Raw genomic sequence first — 20,766 nt, 5'->3', positions numbered from 1 at the left:
ATTGATTCGTTAAAAATTTATTTTCTTCAAGTATCCACAAACGTTGACCATGAGAGTACATTTACAATAAAAACCGTTCCCTCGCCTGACTAGTATAAATAAAAGTGAAGCAATGATAAATACAGAGTTGACACGAGAACAAACTGAGCAACAGTCAATGTTATGCCCCGAATACAGAAAGCGACTGTCGAAAAGCCAAATATTAACTGCACGCTCTTTCATCTAATGGTCAGCTTCAACAGAACAAGTTTGCGAAACAATATATATGTGTATATAGGAATCTTTACAAACATTTTCTTAGCTAATAATCACTTGTGTCTGTTAATTCAATTTCAAAATATTTTGATTTCGGAAGATTTGCTTTCTTCAAAATACTCTAATCATTTTTGTTTTTCCTAGCCTAACATTTTCATCTTCTATTTTACATTTTTGATTGTTCATAAAATTATTAAATTTTCTAGCTCTTTACGAAATCTAGTTGTGCTTGTAGTAAAAAATGATCAATATAATCATACGAAAGCTCAAGCACATTGTACATAGACGAGATATTCGTCGGATAGCTCAATTTTCAGTGCCTCAATGTTTATATATACAGGTTTATCATAATATTCAGCTTTTCTTAGAATAATTTCTACTTCTAGTGTTCTAAGTGCTGCGCTAAGTTCACGAAAGATTTGATATACCACAACTCGACGGCGTGAAGACGCAACCCTGGTAGTACGGACTCGTATCCGTCGTGATAGGTTGCGATTCGTAGGCGGATTTAGGGAGTCCTAGGGAACCCATGGATTGGAGTGATGGATGATAAGGACTGAAGTGCATGGGGTCGTAGCCTCGCAGCTCAGCTTCGTGATCTTGCGCGATGATATTCTTGATAGCGAATGGGTGATTAAACGACTTATTCATGGGCATACCTGCCATACCCATGGCGGTCATGCTCCCAACGTGTCCCATGCCCATAGCCGTCCCGTACGGAGACGGTGCAAGGAAGCTAGGGGTTCCCATTGAGCGAGGTTGTGCCGCCATGCTCTTCGCCATGCTTTGTACTGTGACCGGGTTGTGTGTCATACTGCTCACCTTGCTAAGGTGACTCAGGTCCGGTTTTTTCTCGGCTTTGAAGCGCTTCTGCCTGCGAAGGTAGCACCCGTTCTCGAACATATTACCGCAGTCCGGGTGGAGAGTCCAGTAACTGCCTTTCCCGGGGCGGTCAGGAGAGCGCGGCACCTTCACGAAGCAATCATTGAATGATAAACTGTGCCGGATAGAGTTCTGCCAGCGCTGTTGGTTTTGCCTGTAGTAGGGAAACAAGTCCATGATGAATTGGTAGATCTCGCTCAGTGTGAGCATCTTGTTTGGGCTCTGTTGAATGGCCATCGTGATGAGTGAGATATATGAATATGGCGGCTTGGCGTGCGTGTAGCTCCGGCGATACGCTTTCTCCTTGTCCTTGGATTTCTTGAGCTCGTGCGGGTTTTGTGATGGGTCTTGCATGGCCGCTGGAGGCACCCCCGTGTGCTCCATCATCTCTATCTCGAGGTTTCTGTACTGAGGATCCAGTTTGCCGGTTGACGTTGCGCGCTGCTGGTGTTGGTGTTCACTGTGTCTCCGCTAGCGACTTGTGCAGATTACCTCCTAGTAATAAAGAAGTTTTATTTTTAGTGACAGTCCGTCAACAAGCTAACCGTGACATAAACGGTAGCTCCTCCCCCTCCATTGTTTACCGGGAAAGCTCTCGCCCGAGCCCGCCAATTGTTTGCGCTGGAGTCTTTGTAGCTAGCTAGGGAAAACCATTTTATTAAATCCTACTAGAACCATTATCACATGTCCATCACAGTGGCTTACAAACAAATTGCCGTTTCATAATTCATGAGCAAATATAATTATTTCGATAGGACTCTTTATAGCTTTGTCCTATCTCCAATCCAAAAAGTCAACAGAAAACGGGGGCTTACAACTTTGTTATGCCGGTGAAGGCAATATGGTCGGGTCTAGATGGGATGATAACTCGGTATCTCAGGAAGGACATAGATAGCTTTCTCTGCGCACTTCACATTGGACAGATCTCTAAAAGCAAACTCATTTAGCCGCATCAAATTTATCAAAGGGCTGACGTCACGCTTGCCCCGCGCGAAGTGTTCCGCAGCACTTTTCGCATTCTTGAGAACCTTAGCCGTAACCAGGGCCCTGTCACTACACTGCCCCGTCAGAACCATTTACATCACAATCGCTGCACAGCGCAAGCACAAACAATGGCAATTACGTCGGGAAACTCGCTTTATTCTTTTCCTGAAAGCTCTTTCCTTTCGGTAGGCTTTTAACTCAATTGTCCGGACGATTGAGAATCGTTCACTACGTATTAAATTGCCTGCCGCATTTCACTTAACAGTTATAACATAAATCGGCCGCCACCTGCTTTTGTGGTTTAGTGCCAACCGTATATAGCGTCTTGAATATTTTCTGGAATTTCTAGAGCCAAAAAGGTAATAGAAAAAATCACGCGACTTGCGTACCGACGTAGGTTTTGTTTATTAAATAATAGCAAATTGTTCTCACGTCAGTAATTCAGTGCATAATTGTTTGCGACGTCTCTATTATTGTGTGTGTTGCATGTAGCTGTTTACCCTCGCACCAAGAGCGTACTTGCCATCGGAAACTCTGCGGCAAGAAAAAACATCAGGGATGACAGCAAATCGTGCGCGCGTGGGTAGTGGAACAGACACTGAATTTTTTAGAATCCTTTTTCTCATTTCCGGAAGCCAGTGCAATTAATTAGTAAATTTCGCTCACGTCAATCATACCACAAAAGCCCAATCCAGGTGTTTTCTCAGACAGCTGTAAGAAATAGTCTTCCTGCAATAACTAAGGTTTCTAACTACCCTTATATCGGTAATTTTGTTACTACACATGGAATCACTAAAGCAAGGATCCCGAGAAAAAAATCTTATGGGACTCCGTTGTCGGGACTTAACTGCGATTAGTCCGTGTCTCCATGTACGCATTCTTTAACGTTCTGTCTTTTTGCCCAAGCTTTTTAAGTGCACCCCTTTTCGAACTATTTCGCCAAGTGAGCAATCGGACGCGTCCCCTGGGGCTATTGACATGCCTATTTATCGGTGATCAACTCATAAATACGACTCATTCCGTGTTTGCGATTTTCCTTGTTTATGCAATACATTGACGATGTTTGCGCGCTTAGTTTGAGAGCAAACTTTGCGAAGACTGTTGAGTCGCGAGCTCGCTCTGAACTTCTAGGCGCGTCTACCATGACGCGCTCGAATTTACGGCGGACCATTTAACCAATTTCAGACCTTTCTTTGCGGCGTGTAAAATGCGTGCGATGACGAGAAAGCTTTTGTTGACTATTGCCGCAATTTCATTTTTATTACTTTTAAACCGTGTTTTAGTAAAAAGAAGATTACTTTACCCTATTCTTTTGTATAATCGCTTTCTAAACGTTACCAAACACTGAGCGCTAACTAACTGACACTACAACAAGAGATGCCAAATAGTCTCATTTCCTTACCCAGGGGCTACTCGAGTTTTGAGACGGCAAATTAGCTGAGGTTAAATGAAATGTTTCCTTTAGAAGTAGCGATTGGCCTAGTTATGAAAATTACCTCGGGCTATTGGTAGTATTATTCACTGTTTATTAGCGCAGGGACGCCCTATTTCTTTCTAAAATAAACCTTATTACACTTGCCGCCTCTCCTTTGTTTTCGAACGTCCTTTTTGTTTTCTCTTTACAAATAAGGTGTAATTCTCTTGAACTGATAGAAAGAAAGAAGAAACTTTGGGACTAATACAGTGAGCCGGGTTTACTGTAGGCCACGGAGAGATACGGTATCTTTCAACACCTGTCTCGTGGCTTGTTAACTTGCAAAAAAATAAAGCTCGAAAGTCTGCTTTCATTAAATTAAAGAGCCTTATTTTATGGCGTTGTGCACTTCCAGAAATAATGCAAAAATTTGTGAGGGAAAAAGCAAATAGGTTGATAAAATTGTTGCTCTACAGGCTAAATACTTTATTTATTATTGGAATAGACCTAATCTATTAAATGGATAGTATTATATAGCTTTATTTTACTGTTTTGCCTCCTATTTAAGAATACGACTTGGGTTACCGTTAAAATTTTGTTTGTGTATTTTAGCGCACAAAATAACGATAATAGCATTAAAAAACGACAGAAAGCTTCTAGAAATGTTTCGCTAGGATTTTTTTTTAGATTTGTTTGGATTGGCTAAATATTTTCGCCTGTACCTAACATACGACTATACTTATAAGTTGGGCCAACCTCCACTAGAGTAAAGCATGAAAAGAAGCGTCGCTACTACCCAACGGTACTCCTATTTTTAGTTCACGCTTGGATAACTCGGGCAGGCCGCGCTAATTCTGGATCTTAACAACACGCAGGCGGAAAGGTTGTTCCAAGAGAATTGGGCTATTCTTTCAAGTACCGTGAAACAATCTCCGATTTATATCTACCATCTAAGAAGGCAAATCATGCGTCTTCAAAGATGATTTTAGGGTGTTTGAGTGAGGGTTATTTTTTTTTAGTTTAACAAGGGCTTTTTAAGATTTCGGTTATACGCTTTGCGCCAATTTTTGGCCTCAGTATAAACATTACGCGCGCCTAAATCTACAAATATCTCGTCGCATTTACACAAGATGACCTCCAATTAAGAAGTTAAACTATCCAGAGAGACAGCAAGGCATTCCATACTCTATTGCAATGACACTACTACAATTGCAAAGGTTTCTTTCAAGCAATTTTCCCGACCTGTTCTGTCTTACACGACGTAGCAAGTCAGAGTCTGCTTTTGTCAAACATGAAATCTAGTATTGAGTTGGCTGTCATGTTTTGTCGATTTTTCAAAAATTCCGCAAAATTCGCGTGTGTTTATAGATTATATTTATAACGAAAAGGTCACAATTGGCTTGTATTTTCCTTCAAAAAACGTGAAGGCGCTATATCCCATTATATTTTCTATCCCGTTTTCCTCAAGCGTTGTAAAGTGTGGCTTTCGAAGCGCAGCAAGAGAGCAGGCTTTATTTATATATTTATCCCTAAGCTATTCCTACAAAAAGAGTCGTTTATATATCACTATGCATCGTTGCTTGTTGTTTCATAGGGTGATGGTCGCGAGAGTAATCCAAAAAATGGCTCCTTAAGAATTTCCGAGGTTTTGCGACAACGAGTGGTAAAATAGCAAACTATCTGATGGAAATTCTCTAAAATGGATGGATGACAAAATAGTAATCCTCAATTGTATTTCTAGAATAGAATAGATTTTCACTTGTAGTAGCCTCTGATGGGGCACGCCGATGTTCTCAATAAAAACCTGTTTAGGAACCCGACGGGAAATAGATGTGTGTACGTTACCTTCTCGTGAAGGAAGATAATGACCTTGTTACTGTTATTGCCTAGATGACGGAGTCAGCGTTGAACAAATAGGCACGTTGTGCTGGAAGGGTAATGTAGTAGGTTTCTATTCCCTACATAAACTAAGATAGATCACTACCTCGTTTATATAGAACACATGCTTGCTCGCAGTCCTGCCTTCCTGGTGCGAAACGCGCTCCGCCAATCAGAGCGAACGCAATATTTACTTATCCTAATGTTCGCGCTTGTGATTGGTTAACCATGATGATACATTCAGAGGCAAAAGGGCTCGCTGTTTCTTTGTAAATGTTTGGCCGTATAAACTTTACATTCATATTATCAGTATTATCTCTTCTCTTCTTTTTGTGTTTTGTTGAATGTTTGTAAACGGACCTTTGCTTTTCACTTAGCAGCAGAGGACTATCCTCAGAGAAAAGTCGCATGCGCTTTGCAAATGCGTGCGCTAAATGGAAACGCTGATCGAAATAGACGTTACGCGGTTTTGCCACGAAGCAGCCTTAACAAGAGAGAGTGACAATAAAAGGAAGCCCGAAATTAAAACTTTGTGTTCCCAAGACGCATACAGTCCAGTCATTAGCTTAAAAAGTTCGCCAACGATGAAAAACGTCTTTTGGCGCCTTTTATTTGGTCGCTGGTATCAACGAGAGCTGTACCCGTAGATATCCGTGCTTCGTGTACTCGTGTTACTCACAATCCACCCTGAGGCATTGTCCAAAGCTAAGCACCACTATTATAATTGATAAAGAGAGTTAATATTGAAATTTTTACACGATCAACACAAGGTTTTGTTAACCAAACATTTCTATTAGTTACATTCGCCAATTTATCTGGTAGTTTAGGATACACACATGCCTCAATACTATGCCGTTCAATGTTTTATAACTACCCACTCATCCTCGATTTCTTTCTGGTACACCAGGGAACGCCCAGATTTCCCACAGTGCGCTAAAACAAAAAACCAAACGTTATTTTCACTCCAAGTTCTTATTAAGAGCTTGGTGTATTTTTAGAAGTTAATCTAAATTATTTTCTGCCAGAAGCACAGAGATCACAAGTTTGTTTGCGCAAGTGAAACAAGTTAGGCCACTTTTGAGTGGCATATGCCATCTGATAGGTTTTCATTTTGATAAATGTTTGCATAGGATAGAAATTTAGCCACAACAAAGAATGAAGTTAGTTCGCCCGATGTTGTGGCAAACTTTCTTCTCACAAAATAAACTTTATATTGAGTAGAAAAATCCAGCAGTTCCTTAAGTTGAGCTGTTTATTTCTTATCTCGGGAAAGCTGGTGTAGTCTCGAATCAATTTCGAATAGCTAAGAAAGGACAAGCCTTCGGTGAAAATGCAAAGAGGAAGATAAGAAACCGAGTCTCCCCAATGCCCAATATAAGGATCACCATTCATTTTGTTTAATTTTTACAGAACTTGAGCAAGGGTTTTATTTTATTAAAAGCGCAATCGCAGTAAACTCTTCAAACGCGCCGACCTCTCAGCGAGCTTTAATTGACTTTATGATAATTTGACGATGATACACAACTCACGACCCTTTCGAAAATACCATCACCGGCTTAACATGTCCTCTCTACGACCCACAACAAATTAGATTTGGTACTAACAGGGCTTAAGAAAGCTTTACTTCAGGCTTAGGGGAATGGAGTAAAGTGGCAAAAGGGGCACGCTAGTCTCGGCCGTGTGAATATCCATTTTATGCTTTTCTAAAACTAAATATCCAGAAACTGTTGATTTTGCACAACATTTAACAAATTTAGCCTTTTCGAGATAATTTTGGCGTATATGCCCTCGAATTAATAAAGACAATGTGATGGATATAGTAATGGTAATTTCTTGGTTTTTCAGAAATCCCTGGGACTAGGTAGCCGATTGAATTTGTGACTTTTTTGTGTGGGGCAAATGTGAGTAACTTGATATTTTCTCTTGCCAAACAGTGTGTTTGCCCAGTCTATGGGAACCTTATCAAGGACAAAATGCCAAACAGGTCCTTTAGCCACGTATGATACGCGCCAAACCGTCTAACAAACAAGTGTTTCTAAGTCACGCATGCGCGCCAAACCGTCTTATCCTAACACTACGCTCGATAAGTGTGTATAAGTCACGCATGCGCGCAAAACCGTCTTATCCTAACACTACACTCGATAAGTGTTTATAAGTCACGCATGCGCACAAAACCGTCTCACCCTAACACTACACTCGATAAGTGTTTCTAAGTCACGCATGCGCGCCAAACCGTATTATTCTTACCCTACACTCGATAAATGTGTATAAGTCACGAATACGCACAAAACCGTTTTTTTCTAACCCTACACTATAGACAAGTGTTTATGATCCACGTATGCGCTCAAAACCGTCTTATTCTTACCCTACACTCGACAATTGTTTCTAAGTCACGCATTCGCGCCAAACCGTCTTATTCTTACCCTACACGCGACAAGTGCTTATAAGTCACGTATGCGCACAAAATCGTCTTATTCTTACCCTACCTTCGATAAGTGTTTATAATCCACACATGCGCACAAAACCGTTTTTTCTAACCTTACACAATAGACAAGTGTTTATAATCCACGTATGCGCACAAAACCGTTTATTCTTACCCTACACTCGACAAGTGTTTCTAAGTCACGCATTCGCGCCAAACCGTCTTATTCTTACCCTACACTCAATAAGTGTTTAAAAGTCACACATGCGCACAAAACCGTCTTATTCTAAACCTACACTATAGACAAGTGGTTATAAGTCACGTATGCGCACAAAACCGTCTTATTCTTACCCTAAGCTCGATAAGTGTTTATAAGTCACGTTTACGCACAAAACCGTATTTTTCTAACCCTACACTATAGACAAGTGTTTATAATCCACGTGCGCATGAAACCGTCTTATTTTTACCCTACGCTCGATAAGTGTTTATATTCCACACATGCGCACAAAACCATCTTATTCTTGCCCTGCACCAACAAGTGTTTCTAAGTCACGCATGCGCACAATTTATTTTACTTTGTCGATTTTCTTATGTATCCGCATATTATCCACCCAGGCATTAAACCATTGACACCTCAACCGCCCTATGACGGCTATGAGAACTACGCCAAAAATTCATAAAGCCAAAAAAGAAAAAAAAACGCGAGATTAAGATACTAAGGAATTAGTCATGGCCTGTGTACACCCTTACTGGGTCAGGGCCTGTGTACACCCTTACTGGGTCAGGGCCTGTGTACACCCTTACTGGGTCAGGGCCTGTGTACACCCTTACTGGGTCATGACCTGTGTACACCCTTACTGGGTCAGAGCCTGTGTACACCCTTACTGGGTCATGACCTGTGTACATCCTCACTGGGTCAGGGCCTGTGTACACCCTTACTGGGTCATGGCCTGTGTACACCCTTACTGGGTCATGAACTGTGTACACCCTTACTGGGTCAGGGCCTGTGTGCACCCTTACTGGGTCAGGGCCTGTGTACACCCTTACTGGGTCATGACCTGTGTACACCCTTACTGGGTCATGACCTGTGTGCACCCTTACTGGGTCAGGGCCTGTGTACACCCTTACTGGGTCAGGGCCTGTGTGCACCCTTACTGGGTCACGGCCTGTGTACACCCTTACTGGGTCAGGGCCTGTCTACACCCTTACTGGGTCAGGGCCTGTGTACACCCTTACTGGGTCAATGCCTGTGTGCACCCTTACTGGGTCAGGGCCTGTGTACACCCTTACTGGGTCAGGGCCTGTGTACACCCTTACTGGGTCAGGGCCTGTGTGCACAATTACTGGGTCAGGGCCTGTGTACACCCTTACTGGGTCAGGGCCTGTGTACACCCTTACTGGGTCACGGCCTGTGTACACCCTTACTGGGTCAGGGCCTGTGTGCACAATTACTGGGTCAGGGCCTGTGTACACCCTTACTGGGTCACGGCCTGTGTGCACCCTTACTGGGTCAGGACCTGTGTAAACCCTTACTGGGTCAATGCCTGTGTACACCCTTACTGGGTCATGGCCTGTGTACACCCTTACTGGGTCAGGGCCTGTGTACACATTTACTGGGTCATGGCCTGTGTACAACCTTAGTGGGTCAGGTCATGTGTACACCCTTACTGGGTCAGGACCTGTTTTCACCCTTACTGGGTCATGGGTGTACACCCTTATTAGGTCAATGCCTGTGTACACCCTTACTGGGTCAGGGTATGTGTGCACCCTTACTGGGTCAGGGCCTGTTTTCACCCTTACTGGGTCAGGGCCTGTTTTCACCCTTACTGGGTCAGGGCCTGTGTACACCCTTACTGGGTCATGGCCTGTGTACACCCTTACTGGGTCAGGGCCTGTGTACACTCTTACTGGGTAAGGGTATGTGTACACCCTTACTGGGTCAGGGCCTGTGTACACCCTTACTGGATCATGGCCTGTGCACACCCTTACTGGGTCAGGGCTGTGCACACCCTGGCTTATGCACATCCTTACTGGGTCAGGGCCTGTGTACACCCTTACTGGGTCAATGCCTGTGTACACCCTTACTGGGTCAGGGTATGTGTGCACCCTTACTGGGTCAGGGCCTGTTTTCACCCTTACTGGGTCAGGGCCTGTTTTCACCCTTACTGGGTCAGGGCCTGTGTACACCCTTACTGGGTCATGGCCTGTGTACACCCTTACTGGGTCAGGGCCTGTGTACACTCTTACTGGGTAAGGGTATGTGTACACCCTTACTGGGTCAGGGCCTGTGTACACCCTTACTGGATCATGGCCTGTGCACACCCTTACTGGGTCAGGGCTGTGCACACCCTGGCTTATGCACATCCTTACTGGGTCAGGGCCTGTGTACACCCTTACTGGGTCAGGGCCTGTGTGCACCCTTACTGGGTCAGGGCCTGTGTACACCCTTACTGGGTCAGGGCCTGTGTACACCCTTACTGGGTCATGACCTGTGTACACCCTTACTGGGTCAGGGCCTGTGTACACCCTTACTGGGTCATGGCCTGTGTACACCCTTACTGGGTCATGAACTGTGTACACCCTTACTGGGTCAGGGCCTGTGTGCACCCTTACTGGGTCAGGGCCTGTGTACACCCTTACTGGGTCATGACCTGTGTACACCCTTACTGGGTCATGACCTGTGTGCACCCTTACTGGGTCAGGGCCTGTGTACACCCTTACTGGGTCAGGGCCTGTGTGCACCCTTACTGGGTCACGGCCTGTGTACACCCTTACTGGGTCAGGGCCTGTCTACACCCTTACTGGGTCAGGGCCTGTGTACACCCTTACTGGGTCAATGCCTGTGTGCACCCTTACTGGGTCAGGGCCTGTGTACACCCTTACTGGGTCAGGGCCTGTGTACACCCTTACTGGGTCAGGGCCTGTGTGCACAATTACTGGGTCAGGGCCTGTGTACACCCTTACTGGGTCAGGGCCTGTGTACACCCTTACTGGGTCACGGCCTGTGTACACCCTTACTGGGTCAGGGCCTGTGTGCACAATTACTGGGTCAGGGCCTGTGTACACCCTTACTGGGCCACGGCCTGTGTGCACCCTTACTGGGTCAGGACCTGTGTAAACCCTTACTGGGTCAATGCCTGTGTACACCCTTACTGGGTCATGGCCTGTGTACACCCTTACTGGGTCAGGGCCTGTGTACACATTTACTGGGTCATGGCCTGTGTACAACCTTAGTGGGTCAGGTCATGTGTACACCCTTACTGGGTCAGGGCCTGTTTTCATCCTTACTGGGTCATGGGTGTACACCCTTATTAGGTCAATGCCTGTGTACACCCTTACTGGGTCAGGGTATGTGTGCACCCTTACTGGGTCAGGGCCTGTTTTCACCCTTACTGGGTCAGGGTATGTGTGCACCCTTACTGGGTCAGGGCCTGTTTTCACCCTTACTGGGTCAGGGCCTGTGTACACCCTTACTGGGTCATGGCCTGTGTACACCCTTACTGGGTCAGGGCCTGTGTACACTCTTACTGGGTAAGGGTATGTGTACACCCTTACTGGGTCAGGGCCTGTGTACACCCTTACTGGATCATGGCCTGTGCACACCCTTACTGGGTCAGGGCTGTGCACACCCTGGCTTATGCACATCCTTACTGGGTCAGGGCCTGTGTACACCCTTACTGGGTCAGGGCCTGTGTGCACCCTTACTGGGTCAGGGCCTGTGTACACCCTTACTGGGTCAGGGCCTGTGTACACCCTTACTGGGTCATGACCTGTGTACACCCTTACTGGGTCAGGGCCTGTGTACACCCTTACTGGGTCAGGGCCTGTGTACACCCTTACTGGGCCAGGGCCTGTGTGCACCCTTACTGTGTCATGGCCTGTGTGCACCCTTACTGTGTCATGGCCTGTGTACACCCTTACTGGGTCATGACCTGTGTACGTCCTTACTGGGTCAGGGCCTGTGTTCACCCTTACTGGGTCAGGGCCTGTGTGCACCCTTACTGGGTCAGGGCCTGTGTACACTTTTACTGGGTCAGGGCCTGTGTACACCCTTACTGGGTCACGGCCTGTGGACACCCTTACTGGGTCATGGCCTGTGTACACCCATACTGGGTCAGGACCTGTGTACAATATTACTGGGTCAGGGTATGTGTACACCCTTACTGGGTCAGGGTATGTGTACACCCTTACTGGGTCAGGGCCTGTGTGCACCCTTACTGGGTCATGACCTGTGTACACCCTTACTGGGTCATGACTTGTGTACACCCTTACTGGGTCAGGGCCTGTGTACACCCTTACTGGGTCACGGCCTGTGTTCACCCTTACTGGGTCAGGGCCTGTGTACACCCTTACTGGGTCAGGGCCTGTCCACACCCTTACTGGGTCAGGGCCTGTGTACACCCTTACTGGGTCAATGCCTGTGTGCACCCTTACTGGGTCAGGGCCTGTGTACACCCTCACTGGGTCAGGGTATGTGTACACCCTCACTGGGTCAGGGCCTGTGTTCACCCTTACTGGGTCAGGACCTGTGTACAATATTACTGGGTCAGGGTATGTGTACACCCTTACTGGGTCAGGGTATGTGTACACCCTTACTGGGTCAGGGCCTGTGTGCACCCTTACTGGGTCATGACCTGTGTACACCCTTACTGGGTCATGACCTGTGTACACCCTTACTGGGTCAGGGCCTGTGTACACCCTTACTGGGTCACGGCCTGTGTTCACCCTTACTGGGTCAGGGCCTGTGTACACCCTTACTGGGTCAGGGCCTGTCCACACCCTTACTGGGTCAGGGCCTGTGTACACCCTTACTGGGTCAATGCCTGCGTGCACCCTTACTGGGTCAGGGCCTGTGTACACCCTCACTGGGTCAGGGTATGTGTACACCCTCACTGGGTCAGGGCCTGTGTTCACCCTCACTGGGTCAGGGCCTGTGTTCACCCTTACTGGGTCAGGGCCTGTGTACACCCTTACTGGGTCAGGGCCTGTGTACACCCTTACTGTGTCAGGGCCTGTGTTCACCCTTACTGGGTCAATGCCTGTTTACACCCTTACTGGGTCATGACCTGTGTACACCCTCACTGGGTCACGGCCTGTGTACACCCTTACTGGGTCATGGCCTGTGTACACCCTTACTGGGTCATGACCTGTGTACACCCTTACTGGGTCACGGCCTGTGTTCACCCTTACTGGGTCAGGGCCTGTGTGCACCCTTACTGGCTCAGGGTATTTGTTCACCCTTACTGGGTCCGGGCCTGTGTGCACCCTTACTGGGTCAGGGCCTGTGTTCACCCTTACTGGGTCAGGTCATGTGTACACCCTTACTGGGTCATGGCCTGTGTGCACCCTTACTGGCTCAGGGTATGTGTACACCCTTACTGGGTCATGACCTGTGTTCACCCTTACTGGCTCAGGGCCTGTGTACACCCTTACTGGGTCATGGCCTGTGTACACCCTTACTGGGTCATGACCTGTGTTCACCCTTACTGGCTCAGGGTATGTGTACACCAATACTGGGTCATGGCCTGTGTGCACCCTTACTGGCTCAGGGCCTTATAGAGAGAGGACCTTATAATGAACTGTCTGACTTTTGGGAAAGGCATGTTGACTGCCACCCCTCCCTCATGAGTTTTGCACGTCTCCCCAAATGCTTTGCAATCTGTATTGCAGCAAGATGGTTTCTGAAGATTTTGCGAAGTGTACATTGCGTTTTGAGACCATGTGAATGGATATGGAGGATCAGAGTAAAGGTGTCTATTTGTGTCTTGAGCTGTGTTTGCTGATCTCTCTCCCTTGTGTGGAAGTTTGCGAAGGGGTTGATGGAAGGGTTGATTCTGCTGTTATTTCTTATTCGATTTTAAATTTTTAAAAGAACCTGAGCTATTATTTGTCTAAAGAGTAGTTGCTATCACCTTGGGTGGATGCATATCTTCAAGACCATTTATCCCTTAGACTGATGCCTAAATTTCTTCATCTCGTTGTGTCTATTTTTGTTGTGGGTACTTCTCAAAGCCGGTACAGGCCGGTTGTGGTGTCAATGTGTTAAAGGGAGAAAAAAAATAAAAGGATTTTAATAGTTCTAAAAAATATAAGTAAGAGAACAAATCGTCGTAAATGTGTTTGACGAAGCAACCAGTCCGTAAACATTTGTTTTTCTATCGTGTTCATCAATTAACGGTGTTTGCAAGCATTCTTTGTTCTCTCCACATTTCATTGGAACCATTTCAACATACAATAACCAGTATCTCTCCTTTTGTTTCTGTCTAAAGTACAGATAGAACAGGTCAAAATTGAGGTTATGATAGTTCAAAAGGCAAACCATCGTTGACGTTCTCCTTACTTAATATTGCTCAAGTAAATAAATGATATTCAAACAAATACGTCTAAGCGTGCTATTGTCGCATTTGGCCGGTACCCCTTTTGTGAACAATAAATGATCCGTATCTTAACCAGAAAAAAAATCTGTGATTCAGACAAAGAAACACGTCCCTCCTGCTCCATGTTGTTTGTACTTACCTCGTCGCCCGCTGACCCAGATCAACCACCCCTACCCTTGACTTTCAGCACAACTTTTTGTGTTAAGGAAGCTATACATTGAGTAACATCACTGTAAACTAGCTCTTCTTTACGCAGCTGATTATCATGGCATTTCCTTCAGATTTTAGTTAGGTTATGATTGACAAGAGGTTTCTGGTCGTTTCTTGACCTCGTTTATGGTGGGTGGGACTACAAAGAAGTTTAATGAAATTTTAATATTTAACGCTGTTACCCGTTCAAGCCTGGGTTTTGCTATTGTTTGCTTACCAAACACTGTAAAAGAAGGAAAGTTTGAGTTATGAGTTTGATGAGATCTGGCCACAATGTGACACGCGGTCATGCCGGTAATAAATGTAGTGAATGAGAAATTTTGAAATGTCAAGAAAAAGGAATGCGAAACAAGCGATTGCGCTTTCTGGTAAAATTCAGAAGTATCATGCCAAATTTCTAAAACATATATTTATATAACTTGGCACACGAGTGCACAACATATTTACTTATTTTTAATTTGCTTGTTGTTTATGGAAATTTGTTTATTGCTTTTAAATTATGCACCTATATTAATTGAAAAGTCTATATATAAAGAGCTTCTTATCTGTCATTCTGTTGTGACTTCTGTTGTGAAAGTGCTAAGTTTCGTGAGCTCAAAAACTTGGACAAGCAAACGACTTTGCCATCTTTGTAAGTGATGCTTGCTTTCATCTCCCAGACCTCTTTTCGGTCGTGAATTGTCCTTTATTTCGCACCTCTTTTTCGAATGAAGGCAATGATGGATCATCGATTTTCTTGTGTTTCATTTGAAAAGGAATTCTGAATAACTAACTGCATCCATGGTTCACAAGAATCAATGATAATATTTGGATGATAACTGCTTAGACCTCTGTGTTATGTAATCGTATTGTATTTTTTTGTATTGTTATGTTTTTTGTAACTGTTATGTAATCTATTGTATTGTGAATCCTACGCCCTACATGGAAACTAGCGGTTTTTGTTATTGTGAAATCTGTTGTTGTGGCCAGCGTGGTTGGTTGTACCTGACCCGACCCGAACCGTAGGGAGTTCATAAGTACATTTGTTACAATGGCTTATAAAAGCAACCACCTAAAGAAAATTAAGTACAAAAAATACGATCTATGACGTCACAGGGGTCGCGAGCATACTGAGCTGAAACTAGTGATAATGCTTGGCGAGAGAAAATAAATTTAAATTGAGCAAAAGAACCAATCAGAGCTCGCGTTTTACTAGAGTTGTTGTTTAATGATGTGGGAAAATTGTGAAATAAAATAAACGCCAAATAATGGAGGGATAAAAGAGATGGTGTTTAACTTAGAATGATAGCTGGTATCAGTCATTAGCTTTGGTTGTAATTTCGGTCAGGTTTAGGTGGCCCACACAAAGAAGAATTATTTTCTGAAGAATCCATTTCTAACGGCTAATTCAAGCAAATGACCGAGATGCTTTCAATAAAATATCGTTAATAAGATATTAAACTTAAATCGTGGATGGTTATTTTCTTGCAAATAAACCTATGGATTTTAAATAATAAAGGACATTCTTTAAGTTACGCGTGTGTATACAGCTTTTCCTATTGTGGTTTCCAAGGAAAATAAATCAACGGGCGATGTCTGCTATCCGTATTTCCCCACTAGCTTTGAAGTGCTTGTTTGCCTTGTTATGTTAAAACGCCTCTTTTTATTGACTCTACACCCCTTGTGTGTCTTTCGCCAATCAATTTGAAAACGGAAACTCTCAGCTATGTCCAAGTATTTGTAATGTTTTCACCAAAACAAACAAATAGTTGTTTGTATTGGAAGTCTTTAAATTTTGTAGTGGGCCATTATTGAGTTTCTATTTATGAGGTTGCTGGTGAGTGTTTTTTTTTTTCTTGGAAAAGCCAGACACATAGACTTAACTACTTATGAAGCTTTCACAGGTAAAGACATAACAATTTAGATAGGGCATTTCTTATGGCTTTACAAGACGGCAGGGCGGTGAGGTAACGCCGACGATATAAAAGTGAGATTTTCACATCTAGACTGCATCGAATATGATTTTTATTGGTCTTATCTGACCTCACCTGCAGTATATTGACGGTGTTTGACTCAGAATCTTAGCTGCTACCTATAAATGTTTAGTAGGCGCCCTCCAGACTCGAATCACTTAATTCAGTCACACATTAGTTGAGTATAATCACCTACGGTTATTTCTTACACGTTTTCTTGTAATCACCTACGGTTATTTTTATGCGTTTTCTTATAATCACCCACGGTTATTTTTACGCGTTTTCTTATAATCCCTACGGCTATTTTTTATGCGTTTTCCATAATCACTTACCGTTGTTTGTTACGCGTTTACTTATAATCGCTTAAGGTTATTTTTACACGTTTTTATTTTTCAGAAATAAGCAAAATAAATTCCATCGGGAGCTGTAATAAAAGCATTTTGGCATAAAAACTAGAAGCAAGACCAACGTTAATGGTAATTAGTGAGATCGAAGCTTTAAAAGGTTTTCTTAGGGTTTTATCGTTATGAACGCATGCTCTCAAGATTAATCGCGCCGGTTCAGTCACAAAGGGGGGGGGAGAGATTTTCAGATGAAATTTTAAACGAAAAGTAAGGATGTAGATAAAAGAAAAAAAGGATTTCTAACCCTTAAGAGCAGGAAATGAAATTGAAAGTATAGATTGAGATATTCTTCACAAAAAATGTTAAATTTTCGATGATATTTTGACAATAAAAAAGCTCGAGAGCGTTTTGACTTCTGTGGAAATATTTTTTTGCTTATGTGATGGTTTTTTTTTGTTGGGAGCTTTGTTTTCGGGTCGTTCTTGACTGTTGCCCGGTGCGCGTTCTCTTAGCCGCTGTTTTCGTCGACTTGACGAAGTAAGCTGCTAATGGCAATAGTTTCTTATATCATACGGATATCATATATCATAAAAATCATGTCTAAAATTCACAGCGATTCATTCAAAATACGCAAAACATGCATATTCAAAGAAACAAATGTAAAACATTTTTCGTGTCTTCTTAAATATTCGTTTAAGTCAGCAAGAGCATTTCTGATGAGGAAGATGGCATTAGCATCGAAGGGCTACAGTGGAAATTTTCTTTGCAATGATAAGTTGTGATTTTGTTTCTATGATACTCAGTGAATAAATACCCCGAAACTGAATCCCGTTTGTTAAGTTAGTGCTCTCGAGAACTCATCTCGTATTTCACCGCCTTGAGCTTTCAAAGTCCCGCTTCACAAATTGAATCATGCTCGCGACGCCCTCATTCGATTAACAAAAAAGCGCGCGCAGACTATCGGCCTACAACCCGCTCTTTCCAACTTACAGCTTTTTTGCTACAAGCATCCGCACTAACGTAAACATCAAAGAATGCCAATTACGCCGCCATTTTAGGCTCCCGCTCAATGGCGAATCACACAAAACACCCGTTTCCATCTTCTAATTCAAGCAAGTAATCAAGATATTTTTAATCAAATATCGTCAATAACATATCAGTCTTAATTCGTAGGTTGTTATTTTGAAGTTTCCTTGCGAATAAACCGTTGTGTTTTCAATAACACAGGAGAGTTGATTGGCCTATTTTAAGCACCGTGCAAACGGCGCCAGCATCGTAGGAGATATTGGCCTGTACTCATAAAAACTATGTGTTCAAACGCCAAAAGATTGCTTGCTACGTGTACCAAGGCGCTGTCTACACCGGAGTTTCAAAATTGCACCTTGACAAGCACTGCCTATCGCATTGTGTGTAGGGGACCTTACAAAACGATTGATCCGCCATCATCAGTTTGATTAAGTGTTTGTTCTTTAAGTGGCAAGCAAATAGACTTTCAGCGGAATGCACGATGGAATTCTCGGGTGTTGTCTTTTATTTACACTGAGCTCCCTTATGTCTGCTACCCGAGGCTATTTGCTGAGCGTTTGCAAATATTTATACCCCTACTTGATTTTATCTTTATTTTCACGAAGCCTACTATAATGCGAAATAGAAGCTGTTGAATCTAGAATAAAGTGTCACTCATTTATTTTCTAGCAGAAATTACAGTTTAAAGTACATAAGGAAGAACTAAATAATTATGATAGTTGAAAGTTTATGTTTTAGAAAGGTAAGCAGAAACCTCTTACGAGTTTGTGTGCAGAAATACAAACTTTATCTGTAAAAAAAATATTTGTTTTTGCGTTTCTGATAGTAATTACGAGCTTCTATCAGTCTAAGCGTAACTTACTATTTGCAAAGACTAGTACCTTAAAATGACACAAAGTTTTGTACAAGCACGATTAAATATATCGAAGTGCATTATATAAGAACCCGTGGAATTCCAGACACGGCTCTTTGTTGCCTGGTACATAATAGTTGTTTTTGGCCCTTTTTCTAAGCTCCGACTATTTTTTATGCTTCCACCATAGGTCAGTCTTTAAGACTTGAAATACAGCTTATTTCTCTCTCTCATTGACAAATATTGACTCGCTTACTCGTAGTCAAATGTTAGAGACTTGGCGATATTTGAATTGTGATAATTTAGGTAAACATAGCATGGAAATCTCAAGAACAAAGTAAACGTGTTCATCTTAGCTTACCTCTTCAAGCCTTGCACGTCGCGTGCACAGTTTCTGGATACTCTTTCTTTGTGTTTTACGGTCTTTCTACCACTGGTGCTTTCTGAACAAAACGAAACAAAACCAATTAATTAAGCCCGACTTGTTCTGTGTTGATTTTAATCAGGAGAACTTAACGAGTTCTATCTAGTGGCGATAACGTTTAGCTAGAGATAATTTATTTGTCTTAGGTAAACATGCCCTTGCCTTTGCGAATAGAATTTTTTCGGTGTCACCCTCCAACAGCTGCTAAGTGCTGCCACTTAATAGTCCCGCGTCTTTATTGAAGATTGACCGAAAGTGATGTGCACTTTCTGTGCTGCGAGCTGATTGGCTTATCGCAGATGATCGGCATTGAGAAGCCATTTTGGAGGTAAAGCGTGAGCCAGCTTTTGGGTATAAGGTTTCATGGTAAGCCTTCTATTATCCAGCGTAGATACCCAAAAGAGATTGGGGGCTCTCTCCTTTTTAACAATATAATACAGGTTTCGTAACTTTATGCCTTCTGTCGAATCTAGACCACATTCTTTATATCACGCGTCAAATTGGCAGTTATAAAAAGTCAAGCTATTTTATACATCTATCTTTTCAAAATGCTATAAGAACGATTACGAGTACAATAGCTTAAGAGATGCTTTCCTAAGAGTCGAATTATTGTCTAATTAAATCTGAAAGGTCTCCCTGGTTCCAACTTGGGCAGTAATAAGATATATCTAATCTGGAAACAGAGGAGCATTTAAACCAGAGATTTTTTCGATTAGCCTTAAAAGATATCACTTTTGACTCAAATTATATTTTACTAATTGGGAAAATGGCGTGAGAAGTCGGCACCTATGAGCAATGAGTCGGTCGTTCCTCCGAAAAAAGATAGGAGTTCGATAAAAGCTAACTGGGCGACGAACCAAACATTGATTGTGGGCTTTTGAACAAATATTGGCAAAATGTCTGAGTAGATTCCGCTCTAAGATTTACAAAAGTAGATTTAGTTTCGTTTTATCTAAAAGAAACTTTGCGTATATACGATCCTGGCTTTCTTGTACGAAAACCTACTATTCAACTTTCTTATTGCTAAAATATTCACTTTAATTGCAATAAAATTTTCATGTTTGCTTGTGTTTAGATGCATCTTAAGAACGAGAAATGATTATGCCAATGTTTTTTTTTTAGAAAAACAAGTCTTAAATCCGGACCATTCCACTGCCATTTTTCTGTTATCATGGTTATCTCGAATTTCGAAAACTATAAGAGCTCGCGTTGTTATATAGAGGAGTCCAGTGATACAGGAACCGTGATCTCTGTTTTAAAAAAAAATTAATTTACGAAGGTACTAGGAATTTAGAATCATTCCTTGTCATTTCATTCACCTTTCAAATAATATTTAATCAAGATATAGCTTTCCTTTGATAAAATGGACACAAAACAAATAAATTTATAGTCTAATGGTCTTTTTTGTCCAATTCACGCTTTTCAGATGGCGTAAAAATATTTATACTCTTATATTTCGGTCGCTGTTTTAATCCTCTAAAGGTTAATCCACTGATTTGCGTTAATTTTTCTCTTTTCTTTTAACACAAGCCACCGAAAAGCGGCATCAGTTGAAATTTTAGTTTGTATACTCAACTTTTATCGCTTCCTTATTCTAACGGTTCTCTGGTAACCGCCGTGGCCACTTTGGAAGTAAGCATATATTGAATTACTCATCCGGCTTCTAACAATCGAGTCCCAAAAAAAACTGAACGGGCGTTTGTCACACTTAACACTCGAAAGAGGGACTCCGGTTTCCGTATGCT

The 20,766-nt window shown here is 43.0% G+C and overlaps 1 protein-coding gene across 2 annotated transcripts; it reads right to left on the bottom strand.

The window, feature by feature from the left end:
* Position 1: 1 nt before the first annotated feature.
* Positions 2-19,320, bottom strand: LOC5514356 (forkhead box protein A2-A). 2 transcript variants are annotated; one of them, XM_032383926.2, is made up of 2 exons: positions 18,959-19,320; positions 2-1,632 (listed from the first exon to the last, which is right to left on the bottom strand). In XM_032383926.2, exon 2 carries the CDS (start codon positions 1,522-1,524, stop codon positions 664-666), a length of 861 nt encoding a protein of 286 aa, XP_032239817.1. In that variant the 5' UTR covers positions 1,525-1,632; positions 18,959-19,320; the 3' UTR covers positions 2-663. The 2 variants fall into 2 exon arrangements, with proteins under 2 accessions (XP_032239817.1, XP_001634555.1); XM_001634505.3 differs by lacking the exon at positions 18,959-19,320 and adding an exon at positions 5,381-5,540.
* Between the last annotated feature and the right edge of the window lie 1,446 nt (positions 19,321-20,766).

The sequence above is a fragment of the Nematostella vectensis genome, chromosome 2 (genome assembly GCF_932526225.1).
Source record: "Nematostella vectensis chromosome 2, jaNemVect1.1, whole genome shotgun sequence".
NCBI lineage: Eukaryota > Metazoa > Cnidaria > Anthozoa > Actiniaria > Edwardsiidae > Nematostella > Nematostella vectensis.
The sequence above is the reverse complement of the archived record's forward strand: the minus strand, read 5'-3'. Positions and strand labels throughout refer to the sequence as shown.